At 48.0% G+C, this 14750-nt stretch overlaps 6 protein-coding genes across 6 annotated transcripts; 3 read left to right on the top strand and 3 right to left on the bottom strand.

The window, feature by feature from the left end:
* Positions 1-736: 736 nt before the first annotated feature.
* On the bottom strand, positions 737-1300 carry I303_104236 (uncharacterized protein; the record flags this gene model as incomplete). Its single annotated transcript, XM_018408082.1, has 1 exon — positions 737-1300. One exon carries the CDS (start codon positions 1298-1300, stop codon positions 737-739), a length of 564 nt encoding a protein of 187 aa, XP_018263293.1.
* Positions 1301-3140: 1840 nt separating this feature from the next.
* Positions 3141-4710, top strand: I303_104235 (uncharacterized protein; the record flags this gene model as incomplete). The annotated part of the gene is made up of 4 exons (XM_018408083.1): positions 3141-3578; positions 3642-3793; positions 3867-3950; positions 4074-4710. The coding sequence occupies 4 exons, from the start codon at positions 3141-3143 to the stop codon at positions 4708-4710; spliced, it is 1311 nt and encodes a 436-aa protein (XP_018263294.1).
* Positions 4711-5262: 552 nt separating this feature from the next.
* Positions 5263-7701, bottom strand: I303_104234 (uncharacterized protein; the record flags this gene model as incomplete). Its single annotated transcript, XM_065968931.1, has 9 exons — positions 5263-5518; positions 5660-5908; positions 6011-6138; positions 6235-6298; positions 6396-6754; positions 6848-6895; positions 6974-7121; positions 7206-7245; positions 7359-7701. The coding sequence occupies 9 exons, from the start codon at positions 7699-7701 to the stop codon at positions 5263-5265; spliced, it is 1635 nt and encodes a 544-aa protein (XP_065825003.1).
* Positions 7702-9671: 1970 nt separating this feature from the next.
* Positions 9672-10743, top strand: I303_104233 (uncharacterized protein; the record flags this gene model as incomplete). The annotated part of the gene is made up of 2 exons (XM_018408085.1): positions 9672-10301; positions 10375-10743. The coding sequence occupies 2 exons, from the start codon at positions 9672-9674 to the stop codon at positions 10741-10743; spliced, it is 999 nt and encodes a 332-aa protein (XP_018263296.1).
* A 276-nt stretch (positions 10744-11019) lies between these two features.
* On the bottom strand, positions 11020-12397 carry I303_104232 (uncharacterized protein; the record flags this gene model as incomplete). Its single annotated transcript, XM_018408086.1, has 6 exons — positions 11020-11226; positions 11321-11533; positions 11601-11678; positions 11748-11940; positions 12038-12139; positions 12207-12397. 6 exons carry the CDS (start codon positions 12395-12397, stop codon positions 11020-11022), a joined length of 984 nt encoding a protein of 327 aa, XP_018263297.1.
* A 344-nt stretch (positions 12398-12741) lies between these two features.
* I303_104231 (uncharacterized protein) lies at positions 12742-14653 on the top strand (the record flags this gene model as incomplete). Its single annotated transcript, XM_065968930.1, has 9 exons — positions 12742-12788; positions 12849-12889; positions 12955-13040; positions 13094-13209; positions 13273-13367; positions 13430-13443; positions 13499-13516; positions 13658-14169; positions 14263-14653. The coding sequence occupies 9 exons, from the start codon at positions 12742-12744 to the stop codon at positions 14651-14653; spliced, it is 1320 nt and encodes a 439-aa protein (XP_065825002.1).
* Between the last annotated feature and the right edge of the window lie 97 nt (positions 14654-14750).

Below are 14750 nucleotides of genomic sequence, written 5' to 3'. Positions count from 1 at the left end.
AGATGATAAATGATCAGCCGAGGTGGACACGACGCACTTCAAAAAGTGAAAATGAGAATGGCCGATTCGGCTACTCGGTCGAACGATGACGATGCCAGTGATATGTATGTATATGTGTCTAGAAGAAATCACTTACGAAGCCTTTGTATGATATACTAAAGCTACTGATCCACTCTGAAGCTGTGTCTTTGTCTTTTCTGAATCACTTGACGACAGGAAAAGGGGAAGGGGGAAGGAAAGGCGGTTCTTGTTTCTCTTCTCTTTTGGTCGGTACAACGACACGTTGTTAAGTCGTGTCGTAGGCTTCTTAAAGAGGTGGAAAAAGAGAAAGAACGGTGGTGCGGAAGAGGTAAGATGATCTGCAATGAAGGAGACACCCTATGTACCGCTTTTGAAGAATGAAGTTGATGGTTTTGTGAAGAAGAGGAGGAGACTGAATGTGAAGATGAATGAATACATGCTCATTAGTAATGTCCAGTCGTCCAGTCAGTAGGAATGCGCGTGTACGCAGGGAATTGTGTATGCAGGGTGGCATTCGTCATACATCAAAGGAAGTTAGCATACCAGATCGAAAATTACAAAAATCTGCCTCGGAGTTTGAAAATGCATATTTGAGTGTGGCACTTGAAGACGCGTTTCACTCGACGCCTTCAAGATGGGTTATTGTATAAGTTATAGATCGATGAGTGTGTTCGCTGATTCGACATGTACCATGACTGCCGTCTCATAGGCGCACTTAGTGTCGCACAGATGAAATATGCAATGTCGAGTATGAAGGCATAATCCGCCCCCGCTGACTAGCGCCCAAGAGCGTATCGCCAAACCTTCCGGCAGTTCCGACCGCTTTGAAAGCAGCTACCAAAGCTGAATCGGCAGCCGCTTGAACTGCATCCAGCGCCACCTGAGCATGTTCCAGTGCTTGATCTTCAGAACCCGTCCCAACGTCTTTCGAGAGTGTATCTAGTTCTTCCGTCTTTTCCGCCGCTGATTCGACGGCTTTATTCCAAGCTTCTTTGGCCGCCTCGGATTCGACGAATTCAGTGCTTGTCTGCTCGATCTTCCTCAATGCTTCTGTCGCGCCGTCAATCAGAACCTTAACTTCTGCCTCAGCGGCGTCGATACCCTCTTCTGCAGCGCTGATGAGGATATCCGAGGTCGACTGAGCAGCAGACGATGTATCCTGAGCAGCGGTCATCGCTAATTTCGCCAATCGATATCCATCTCCCTCGACCACTTCTTCCGCCAGTTCAATACCAGACGCACGACTTCTGGGCTTCAGCTGTTTGCTAATCAAGCTCATCCCTGGCAGCATTGATGGCGTCAGTGACGGATTCGTGTTCTGCCGAGATGATGTCTCGTCCTCATTTTGAAATTGATAAGACAATTAACGTCCGTGCGTGGTTTGACGTGCAACCGTAAATTCTGCGAAGCTTATCCGCAGCCTGCAGGAGTATAACCGAGTATGATGAGTACAAGGTGATCGGCATACCTTGATTCACCTGACCGAGCTTGTAATTTGAGATCGCGTGCAGTCACGCTATTGCACGTATCACAATCAAATCTGTGGTGGTAACAACACACGGAGCCAGAAATTCCTTTTGACATGTTCTGGTAGCGTCGAAATCAGATTCATCCAGCGCTTTAAGATATTCTGTGTGCGGTGCGAAGAGTGCTAGGGCTTGAGATTGGTCAAGCTCATATCGTGACCATTGAGGAATACCAAAAATACTTCTCCCAGAATTTTCGCAAACCTGTGTCACCGAATCACAACCTATTTCAGCTGCTACGCTCCCCAATAGAGTCAATCCTCGAGCAGAGTCTTCGATTGCTGATGACATTTGTATTCGAGAATACTCACCAGTCCCACCGCGTTCTATAGCATCTCAGCCCCGCTTTCCATGGCAGCCATTCCAGCCTATACTCAGAAACGGTACCAGTCAGCATCGGACACGTGCCGTGAGCAGGGTATTGGTCGGTATGTGACGTCCAAGAGCCTGTACGTACAAGCCTATATGCCGTAGGGTATAACATCCTCTTTCCGTCAGGGAGAATACACATATCACCGAAGAAGCAATCGAGCATAGGACAAGAGCTGCAAAGCAACCAATTTCGTCGGTCTGGCTCTCAATATCGGTCAACAGACTCAAGCTCACCAGATGCAACCATTGAGTACATGGTGGTTCCGATATCCGTGAACATCGATTGTCCTTTCATCGCATTCCGCTTTTTTGTAGTAGATCTAGTCACTGTCCGTCTCTCCGCTGCTGTAGGCTTGAGGTCCCCCTTCGACTTGATATTTCTGGGTTTACGGACATCTTTCGGTTTTACAGTACGTCGGTAGAAGGGTACAAGGGATAGAGGAGAGGGTATGAGCCACTTGAGAATGTACCAGGCTGCTACAGAGAAGAGAATTGTTGTACAACCGAAAATCAATGCTATCTATTTTGGAGTATCTTGAAATCAGTCGCGCTGCTCGAGAGAAACAGGATAGTTGGGCTTTCTGAAGCACGTACCACATATTGTATATTCTGTACGACCCAGACAGAACTCTCAGCAAGCGACAGCAGCATCTCGTCTCTTCTTCAGCCGCCGAGCTCCGCCATATGGTGGGCTTTTATGACATGAAAGAGAAAAACGAAATCGCTCAACATTTTAAGCGGTTGTTCATCTTGGAATCGCTCAGGGACGAGCTGGAGCCCCGCTTGTGTGATCGACCAAAACCAGGAGTGCTGCGGTGAATCAGTATTGCAGGGTGGAGTGGCGCAGATGCTTTTATGCATGTGCTCGACGCATGCCAAGAGTCGCCAAGCAGATCAGAAGGATGCATGCTCTCATCCGACGTACAACAAAGGCTAGTTCGAAGCAGAAGTACCATGCAATTCGAGATGAAAGGTGAAAGGCGAAAGACAGGAGAAGCAAAAAGGATCGACGGGCGCCACTGTGACCTCCACCATACGCATTCGCGTTCCTTGCCCAAATAATGACGACAGGAAACAGCACCATAAATGCCCTCCCCAACTCTTTCGTTTCCCCTCTTTTCGCACATACATGAGTCTGTCTGCTGTAGCCCAGTGAATACGATTCTCTCATCTCCCAGACGAAGCCATCAACATCATCTGCAGCGATTCACCCCTGGCAAGATGTCATCGACAAACCCCCTTGATCCAACGAATCTACTAAAGCTCATCCCTCGAATTGCACCCAGATCCACCTCTTCTCCTCTACCAAAACCGACAGACTCTGTCGCGATCCTCATCCATGCCATCCACACCTCCTTACGCTTCCGCGTCATTCAGCCAGCACCGTCTTCTTCCGCCGGACAATCTACACAGCAGACTACGAGGTCCGCCGACAACGAAGTCGAGGATATAGATGATGGTGCTTCCGAAACGGCGACAGCTGTTGATGCTGAAGAAGATTCTTCCACACAACCTCAAGAAGGCGTATTGAGTGTTGGATGGAATGAGCGAGGGGAAGATACCTATAGTCTACAGTACAGGCATGAGCAGTCGTCTTTATCATTCAGGATCAGGATCGGTAGAATGGGAAGCAGAGTTCAGATAGATGCTATGGCCGAGGTGAGCACGAACATTCACCTTCTTGATGAGTTTATGATGCTCAGCTCTGACTCAATTGTTCAGGACGGTCAACCGCATAATCTATCAATCGTCCTGTCAGACCTGGTAGATCCGTCAAAGTTCCCTATTCCGAGCTCGGCTACTTCCTCTTCCTCTACTCATCCTTCAGCAGGTGATGACTTGGCTACAAGCTGGGGTTTCACATCTTTGTCAAGGTATGTCTGCTTCCAAAGCATCCCGTCTACATTAAAAGCAATATTCTGTAGCTAATATGTGGGATCGTTACAGTGTGCGAATATTCGTGGAGAAATACAAGACCGAAATAATCGCTAGGTTGATACCTGGTCTTCAGGTCCCAGGATACGAAGAATCGTAAGTAGACCCACATCGGCATTTCTCACATATTTGCTTTGGCCATCAAGCTACAATCAATGTCAATCAATGTGAAAAGCCGATTCACTTCGGATTGAGCTGATTCAACGTTCAATGGATTAGTCGATCCTCAGGATCAGGACCTCGAAATCCACCACCTTCAGCTCCTTCTCAACAGCCCCCTCCAGCAAGACCTCAACCACCTACGAATCCACTCATTGATCCTCTTCGCGACTTACACTCTCACAATCCAGCTTCTATCGGGAGACGCGATCTCGATCCCTTAGGATCATTCCAGCCTCCAAGTCAGTTCAATCCAAACAGAGACGGTGGAGGGATGTTAGTAGATTTCAATCATCCTCTATTCGATAGAAGGAGACAAGGTTTAGATCCCGACTTCTCCGGCCCGGGCGGTAGTATACAACCCCCCGGTAGCCGTTGGGATCCAGTCGGACCTTCTGGGACGGGCGGAGGATTCCCAGGATCAGGTGGGAATCCCCTAGGAGGGGTGGGTGTGGGTGATGATAGATGGGGAGACGAGTTGCCTCCTCCCGGAGAGTTTGGGCCGGACCTAGGAAGATTTGGTGGACGTGGTCAAGACCCCAGGAGAGGAGGTGCTCCAGGAGGATTTGGAGGACCCGGTGGAACTGGAGGGCTAGGTGGCTTTGGTGGGCTAGGAGGCGGGAGTCGAGGCGGTGGTAGTGGTTTCGGTGGTGGATTTGGGGGAGGTAGCGGAGGAGGAGGAGGTATGTTCATGTGAGAATGGTAGACTGCCAATCAATTGTTGGATAGCTTCGTCAGGGTCGTTCAACTGTCAGAGGTACGAGCGAAAATGACGCGCGCATACATCGTATTGAAGAGGTACCCAGAGACGAGACGAAATTGTATATTACTCTACTCTGCTGCTGTACGCGGTACCTGTCACATGTATTGTATACCTGTGTACGACGAACGAAGCCTGACAGCGCGTCAGTCTGTATGTTGACTGAACATGCTTGGAAACTTGCTTGGACGAGGGGAACACTGGTATACCCATTGTGTCCGCAGACTCAGCAAGACACAGGTGACTGAACGTTGTTCGTAAGGCGGATAGAGAATTATACATGTCGTATCGTCTCGAATTGGATGTAATAGAATCTGGTATAGATGAAAGTCGATATCATGAATATAGGAATATAAGATCGTCCACAACCTTCCTTTATCCCTCATGGCTTAGCTTCTTCTTCTTCCACTTGACTTGAGTCCGGGACTTCGAACGGGGAGCTGACTATCTTTTGCATTTCAATTTAGACTCGCTCGCTCCTAACTTATCCTATCCGATCCAACTTGAATTACCTCCATGCGGTCGATAAGTAGCTTCCGCCAATTTGATATCCTCCGAACTGCCCATCGGTGTTCTACCGTACGACGCAGTGGGGGTCTCACCCTCTAAGAAATGGTTGGCCGTACGTCCAGGTGCTAATTTGGTAGGACCAAGTCGGGGTTTACGCGAAGCCAAGAATGCGTACGGTCCTTTAGCTGTTGGTGGGATAGGTTCTTCCGTCAAAGTAGCTTCTTCGACCAAGTGCCTATAATGTCGACAAGTATTCCAGTCAGTCAATGCCTCACACTCGCTCATGAATTCCAGACTAAATGCAGAGCGATAGAGAGAGCAAGGAAAGGGGCAGAGAGCAAGCGAGAGACACGGTGCCAGTGCACTTTTGACTTACCTGTTCTTCCTGGTCTTCTTGAATCGCAGATACACAATGACCGCCAAAACCAAAGCAGCGACAACGGCAACCACTATACCTGCTATTGCGCCTTTACTCAACCCATCCCCAGAAGCAGGTTTACCGCTTGCATTGTAGATTCGCAGGGAGTTCAAGGACCAGTATGCCTCAGAGAATGCAGCGGGGTTGGATCGGACGAAAGTCGCACAGCTTCCTGGACATCCGGAAGAAGCATAGGTGGCTCCAGCGCTGAAAGGTTCAATCGAAACATCAGTCCATGTGCCACGAGACTTCGCTGACCTCCAGCCAAGCAGTTGAGGGATCAACCGACATAGGTTAAGTAAAACTTACTAGTCACCACAGAAAGTCAAGTCGAAAATGATATTATGGTTGTTGAAATCGCTCTTGCATGCTGGGACAGTCATGTTGGCGTTTGGTATACCCCAGTTGGCCACGTTCGTGGTAGCTGTGTTGGCGTTCTACCAAGTCAGGAGGAATCAGCAGGAGTCTTCTCCTCGCCTTCTTCCCTCTCTAGCTTCGTGCCTCAGAAAGAGCAGATGAGATGGGCTGCTCACCTTGACATCTTCTGGTACATTTGCCGAATTCCTTGGCCAGAACCAGACGTAGATTCCACCCGAACTGCAAAGCCAGCACACGCTTTCTCAGCAAAGTTCCTATGTCCGCCATCCTCATCCAATGCTCTCGAAAAAATGAAAACAGAATCTGAACAACTCACTTCTCAACATCTCTCCACATAGCATACCATCCCCCTCCTACACCATTCACAGGCCCTCCATACGACCCATTGTTCACGCCGGTCATCTTGACTCCACACCCGGTATTACCCGTTAAATAAGCTGAACATTGCCATTCTCCAATCTGACCATCCATATATGTCTGTCCATTCAGCGTACAAGTGTCGGAGGTGTGCAGTGCTGCTACGTTGTATATCTGAGGATTAGGGTTGGTCGATAGACCGGTAGTAGCGTTGTATGCAGGTGAACCTGATAATGGTAATCCGTTGGCTCCTTCCAAGATATCGATCTCTCCTCCTTTGGGCCATCCTGATTTGGTGACTGTCCAGAACGCCGGCCACTGCGCAAAGCCATTTATCAGCAAGTCACTCCAACGAACGTCCCACTCGAGCTCGGGAGTATAGGATGAAAGAAAGGGGCATCTCGAACTTACTGTACCGCATCCGACGGGCATATGATTGAGGTCGAGTATGTATACACCCTACACGATCAGACAGCATCAGCAAATCTGACTACCTTGATTGCTGATCATGGTAGCACACGAGGGGTATTCACTCACATCGGCATATTTGTTCTTACTGCTGATTCTAATACTGTCCCGTCCTCGGCCGGTGGGTACGTTCGTAGCGTCTGCAGCCATGTAGAAGACATTATTGGCCTGTACGTCGATCAAACCTTGGCTTTGCGCTGCAGATTTGGATATATAGCTATTTCCGTCATTCAATTAGCTACACAGTCGCACAGTCATGCAATTAAAACGCTAAAGAGGAGACCAAGATAGCTGAACTCACTTGACATATCCGCTTGTCGGATCGTCATCCGTAAAATAATCTGTATGAAGTATACGTCAGTTCAGCTCTATCCAGACGATAAGTAGTAATCATGGTTGCGGTAACAAAGGACGAATTGTGCGTGGTCATGACAGTCATCGAGCGGGAACTCACCGAAATCATTCATGAAATCCTGACCGACATATTTCTTCGCTAACTTCAAAGTGACCGTTGATGACGTTTGCGACGCGGCGACTGACGATGAAGCGCTCGTAGCTAGTACAGCAGCAGAGGCAGAGGCTGATGCTGACGCACTACCGCTTGTCACGCTACTTGCGCTGGCAATATCGCTTGAAGCCGAAGCTGAAGTTGAAGCTGAAGCTGATGAAGCCGTACCGCTCACTACCGCCCCTGTGTTCCCGCTATCTCTATCACTCTCCTCATTATTGTCATCCTGCGCCAAGACTGTCGTAGCTAAAAGCAAGGTGATCGCTTGGAGCGATCTGGGGATGTGCATTTTGAGCTACTTGGCCGCAAATCCTTTCCGTGTATGTCGTGAGTTTGTTGGGCTTATGTATCAGGTCGACAGAGGCAGATGAATGTCGAAATGTGTCGTTCCCCGTTCAAGATGATCGTATTCTATCGTATTGTATTGGTTAAAAGCACAACTATCCGTTCCGAACGTCTAAGCAGTCGTCCAGTCTTCAAGTCTAACACTCTATATTGTCTAGGCACTCTACTTGGCTGGGAACCTGACTGACGTCGATGTCCGTACTGCACGGCTAATAACGCTGTTGGCGAGAGAATCGATGTAAGGTATAAGATATAAGTTAAGTGAGCTAAAAGGCCAAGCCAAATCGGCATGCGCAAGTATGAACTCACCTGTTGCGGGTGACTTGCTTGAAGCAAGATTTAAGCTAAATTGAAGGAGAGGCACTTGTGGATGTCTCACTTAATTGGTGCTCTACTCCACTTTTGCTTGTCGGTGGCGTCTCGATCTTTGCTCGCTAACCAGTAAATCCTGGGAATCGTTTGTCTCTTCAGATACTTTGATGCTGTACGACCTGTCTCGCAACGAAGATATCTTCTTGAGCTGAACGGCATAGGTATAGGAAGACAACAAGGACATAAGACAGCTGCTCTTCAACATGCAGCATGCATACCTCTACAAAACTTCTGACCCGGACTCGGACCCAGACTTCAAGACCGACACAAACAAACTAAACAAATATAGCTGATGAACGTAAAATAAGATTCCGGATCAGGAAAAAAGACCGGGGAGGAAGAAAGATATACTCCAATCGAAATGATGAGAAATTCAGGGTCAGCCAGGAGCTATCCCTTGGTTAGTCCCCGATACATAGGCAGAAATCGACGCGGCGATCACTTTTATATTTTTGTATTTTTCATTCTCGTTGGAGGGAAATAGGAAATAGGAACCCGCTCAGAGATTTTCGTCAAATTACGCGAAAATTGCAAGTAAGAAAACCCCTACTTCTTCGGTTCGGCTCATCCAGATGTGAGCCTGCGGTTTCGCTCAGTCGGCTGAGGTGTGTAAACCATCCTCGGCATCTGAATTTGCGACGGTCCATAGCATGATCCTTCGATTTCCTGCATCAAAAGCGAGTGCACCATAAGAATCGGCCATGTGGGGCGAAAGGAGAAAACCAACATGATCGCTGCGCCAAGAAAGACACGCAACACCGTAAAGCGGGACTCGGGGAACGGGCGAAAATAACATACAAGTGAACATGATTATTCGGTAACCGGGCTGAGCTTCGAGCTCTTCCATAACTCTTAGGATGGACTTGCTCAACCGCGGGCCTATTTCCATGATGGCAATGATTAGACTACACAAGGCGGTAGAGCACGGGACATGCGGTGATATCCGCTATTGGCTCCAGGACGATCATCGATCAACGTGGCTGTTTTTTGACCTCTAGAATGGGGGATCACGCCATATTTCATAATCAGATAAATTTCGCAATCACCAACCATAATCTTATAAGCACAGCATCTGTCATGATTCGACTTGGAAATGAATCGAGTCAAATCTCGTGCTAGACTGATCGTCCGAAAGACCATTAAGCATACCTTGGCATTTTAGCTCGCACGCCTTCGAACAAAACACAAGTAAGACCAAGAAAAGTCAAATATGGCGACATCACACGAAATCCCCCTATATCTATGAGGTTGTTTCATCGGTATGGTGTGAGATCGTATGAGTATAAGTGCATCTTGCGTGCTTGATAATCAATCGCTTTGATCTGTTTTTGATCGCATTCACTGATATATAACACTCACAATCCCTTTGAAACGTTTTACTGATTCCTTTAAACCCTCGCATCTCACTAAAATACACTTATTATTAGCCAGGCCTCAGCGCGAAAAAAAAAAAAAACGAAAAAGCACGTCAGATATCTCATTGATCGACCATACCAGAACAAGGCGAAGCAAGGTATTTAAGAACCCAGATAGCTCGTCAAAATGGCTTTCGCAATTGCAACTCACGCTTTAGCGGCTCATAACTTCTCAAGTGCGACGCAACAACCCCTAGCTCCTTCTGCCTCCTCGTCCTCCTCTTCAAGGATAAAGACCAACGCCAGGATGATCCGTAATCACCCTGATTCAGATATAATACCCTCAGTGATATACGATGCCCTTTCGACCGAACGGAGCAGAGGTCGATCAACCGAAAGGAAAATCATACATTCCTCCTCCCCTTCTCCGCCAGCTACCAGACGAGGATCCGCCTCAAGTAATACTAGCACCTCCGACGTAGATGCTCATACCGTCACCGCTCATCATTCTCTCCCTCCTACCACGGATGAAATAGCTACCGACCCAATCTTGTACTTGCCTCCGTTACTCTCACCTTTACCCGAATCCCACATACATCGACACAACGAAGCCCCAGCGCAAGGTACTACTGAAGAGAAAGATGAGACTACCAAGGTGTTGATCAAGGTGGTTGAAGCGTTGAAAGGGTTCGAAACTAGATTACCCGATATCGATCCTGCGAGTCTGGCTTTGCATCAAGCATTACATCATTTCAAGCCTTGGGACGAGGATTACGCTTCTACACCATACGACGAGGCCTTCAACTGGTCTTCCCTAGTGAGTACAACTGATCGATGTTCATCTCACAAGATCAACGAAGTTCGAACACTGATGAGCTATTCTTCATCAGTCCCTGCCAAAAGGAGTCGAACGAGAGTGGTATTGCGTAGTATTCCGCTCTAGACGAAAACCAGAATCCTCGAATTTATCGCTCTACCGAGCAGACCGAGAAGCCCACGAAGAAGCAGTGAAGAATGGTGGTCTAGTGATGTATTGGTACGGTGTACCAGATCATACGGGGTTGAACTTGGCCACTTGCATTTGGCAATCTCGAAGACACGCTATCAAGGCTATATCGGGACCGAAGCATATGAAAGCCATGAAAGAGACTGAAGGAGCTTACGAGACTTATCAGCTTGAACGTTGGATACTCAGTAAAAAGGCTGGAAAGAGGCATTTGGAATTGAAGAAATGGGTTAGCGGTGATGTTGGATGGTAATCCACAATTTAGGCTATCTCGTACTGCCCGTTTGATCTCAGTTGTCTTTATCACAGGATTCTTGGTTTGTAGGTGTAAGCGTAAACATGGTAGATTGTACATGACTAGCAATAAAATGTAAACTCAGTTGTATATAGCATTAGCGTTAGAAATTGCCCAATGCATGAGAGACTTTTGTCAGTTGACGAACAGACTCAATTCCCACTTGATCGCACCGTCTATGGATGAAAAAGCCCAAAAGTCTGGTGTTGAGTACGATGCATGGATATGAACGACTTATGCTGTTATGTCAACCCCGACGACTTCAGCCAACATCCTTTCCGTTTCATTAGGTGCAAGCGGTCCCGGCGGCAACTGATTCTGATTGACCCAATTGAACGAATCTTCGATGAGAGTATCTGTAAGAGGTATACCTTCTTGAGCAAGGAGCTTGATAAGGTTCGTTATGGTAGAAATAGCTTGTCGACCTTCGGGCGGTATATCCTGCAAACCAGATTGAAGGTCAACGCAATCAGCTTGAAATGAACGAGTCTAGTGATGCTACATGTGTAAGGAAGCCGTAGACGGAAATGCTTACATCGTTCTTATCACTGTACACACCCTCCGAATCGAAACCTTCCCCACCCTCACGTTTTTCCTGAGATGTACCGTTGGAGACCCATACATATCCGTTAAGACCCAAAATCACATCTACACCTGTTGGCCCGCACGGTGGTGGTATATGGTGGAAGTGTGACTTGAGTCGTCGGATTAGTTGTGGTGGGACGGAAAGAAGCTGGCCATTTCGGAGCTGCAAAGCCCAACCATATCAGATGCTTGCTTTTTGACGGTTGGTCGAAACAAGGGCTTCGACTCACTTTGCCGTATTTCAACGATCTAGTGTGTAGAGACATTGCCCCATCACCAAAGAAGGCTTGAACTTCAGCTACCAGCAGCTATTGAGCGATGCAATGTCGTCAGCTGGAATTATAAAGGAGAGAGGGGAGACTCAGCTGCAGACTTACATCCCCCTCAGCTAGAAATTCTCTCATTTTCAACGCATCGCTCTCGATCTTCCTTCGTTGGACACCGCCGGGTAAGTTGACCGACGAAAGCATCAAAACAGCATCTTGACGACCATTCGCATCGACACGCCAACGTTGAGGTCCCACTTCTACTATACGTCCGATCACCAGATCACCTACTTCCGGCACGTACCTAGGAGATTCGAGGTGTAGGTGATCAGCATATTTCGCAAGAATGTTTGTACCTAAATTGTGCTGAGCGACAGGTGACTAGCTGAGACAATGCTCACTTCGATCGAACAGGTTTGACAGATATCAACTTATTTACTCTTTCTATCGTACCGGTGACGCTTGACACCACATTTACTTCTTCCACATAAGTGCCATGACCTCTATATCGCATCATCAGCTGTCAGCTACCAGTATTATGGCTAAGGTAGCTGGTCTCGCGTGACATACCTCATGTATTCCTTTGAGCTGGTGATGACTTCCCCTGGAGTTACTATATTCCTCTTACTTGGGCCAGCACCAAATTCGTCCTCGTCCAGATCCATGGCGTCAAGCTCCGCTTGGTGTTTACGATGAGTTGCAGGAATGTCATCGGAGAACGATTGGGTTGACGACAGCGCTACAGTCTTGACTGAAAACATGGTGACGACGGAAATTGTTTCGTTCGCTCAGTGCGGAGTCGCCAGTTGCCGGGGTTTTCGAGCTGATGATGTTTTGACGATGAACCGATTTGAGGAGGAGAAGATGTCGAATTCAGCTCAACGCAAACCTAAATAACCGTGCGGAGTTTCTCCTTGTCTCCGCCGGAATAGTTGCCACCGAGATTTACGACGCGATGACGAAAGTTGACCAGGCAATGTTTACAAGTTTGACCTGATACTTTCGCATTCTTTGACCCAAACGTTGTGCATTTACCGTGAGGAACAAGGCATTGCAGGCCGCTAGGGATTAACGAGTTGTATCTGATCTCCCTCGAACACATGCCATGTCGTCTGAACCAAAAGATCTCTTACTGCTCGTCTGGGTCCATGGGTAAGTTTAGGCATGTTTGGTGCAGTGTCCGAGTTATGCTGTAGCTAACCCGCACTACAGCTTCAAAGGGAACGATGTGACGTTCGAGTCATTCCCAGAGCGTGAGCTAACGCGGTACAAGTTGATCGAGTGCTCCTCTCAGCTCATCCATTGGCGTCCTGAATAGGAATATCTCACTTGTTGGCGACTACTCACCCCTCGCTCAAAGTAGAAAGCCGTGTCTTCCCAGCGTATCAGACTCGCGGTGAACTGGTAAGCTGTTTGCTAACGGACTGAGTATTCATCACAGCTTATGCCCCTTACAGACAGCGGCGACACTAGCCTTCGTGGATTGGCTCACGGAGCTTGTGGTGACTCTCGAGAATGATCATGGTGCAGGGGGCGGAGCAGGAAAAGCCAAAATCGTCTTGATGGGGCACTCGTGAGTCTAGCCATCTGTATAGGTGCTGAAGAAGCTGCACAGCTAATATCCGGTATGCAACAGCATGGGAGGACTGCTTATAGCGGACGCGGCGAGGGACATTGCAAGCAATACAAGGGAAGAAGATGTCATGTGGCCTCGGATAGTAGGGATTCTTGGTGAGCTTGACATCGCCCGACAAATTGTACATATAGCTAAAACCGAAGACTGCGGTGTATAGCTTTCGATACACCTGTGAGCATTATAAGCTTCCACATAGCCCTTTATCCTCCGCTGATGAGCGGCGCAGTATCTTGGCCTGCATCCTGTGAGTCCAACCTCAAGCATTGTTGTGCGCCTACTGACCAGCTTCCTTTACTTCCCTTGTTGCCGTTGAACAGCACACATTCGTGAGCTTCCCATTCTGTCATCGAGATCATTAGATTGTCGCTGAATCTCAGTATTATAGAAACATCACCTTTCGCAAGCAGCATCATACGTCGACCAAGCGCGAAGCATAGCGTCCACAGTCGGCATGCTCTCGCCAATGGCACTCGGTCTCGGCTTTGGCAAATTTGGAAAGAAAACTGAAGAGACGTCTGAAGCTGGTCCATCGGGCACGTCTCGCTCCTCATCACCGAAAAACGGAAAAGGGAAAGAACCGGAAACGACCGTTCTTCCTGGATCAGCCAGTAAAACAGCAGAAAACGGAACCCCGACCACAACGGCAACTTCGTTCTGGTCCAAGATACCTGCAATCGCACCACCCACAACGAAGACGATGTATGGACTTGGCGCGGCTGCTTTGGGTGCTGTAGCGCTTGGCACAGCATACTACCGGCGTGAAGACTTTGTCACGGGTTGGAGATGGGGATATGACCATATGACCTTCGTCAAGAATCTGTGGGACGATGAAGGGATGAAAGGGAGACTGGTGGCTATACATGAATTGATTATTGGGCGCAAGATCGTCTTTCACAAGTAAGCCTTCCTTCGTCCTTATAGAGTATCTCCTGGTCGTGTAACAGAAATGCATAGAGCGATAAAACTGATCAAACTAATTGGATATAACAGCTTTTATACACACTTACCGCTGAATCCTCCTACTCAGCTGGTCTCCCGCACATTCGGGATTTTGCCCCCGACGACACATCCGCTGTACACATACTTCAATGCTGCTTCGAACAGTATAGCGAAAGATGAAGTGTCGGCGCACATGGGCATGTTCAACCCAAAGACGAATGATGGGTTCTACGATCTCGGCTTAGAAGTGGTAAGAGTGATAGGAGAAAAGATCGAGGAAGAAGGTGTAGGACGGTCGGATGTGAAAGGTTTAGACGAAGTGTTAGCTGAGTTAGACGAGTTGGAGGAGCAAAAGGAAAGTAGTACTGAGCAGGCAAAGTCAAGAGCAGATTGGGGTGTCGAGAAAGACGAATTTGGGAATGAGGTCTGGGTGGAGAAGTGAATTCAACAGTAATAACAGCTGTCGTTTGCCAATATATGTTGTACTGTTAGTGTAGGTCATGTAATCAATCATCGGCCGGCAAATGTGGATTCTTCCT

The sequence above is a fragment of the Kwoniella dejecticola genome, chromosome 5, assembly GCF_000512565.2.
Source record: "Kwoniella dejecticola CBS 10117 chromosome 5, complete sequence".
NCBI lineage: Eukaryota > Fungi > Basidiomycota > Tremellomycetes > Tremellales > Cryptococcaceae > Kwoniella > Kwoniella dejecticola.
This window is presented reverse-complemented; position numbering and strand designations above follow the sequence as displayed.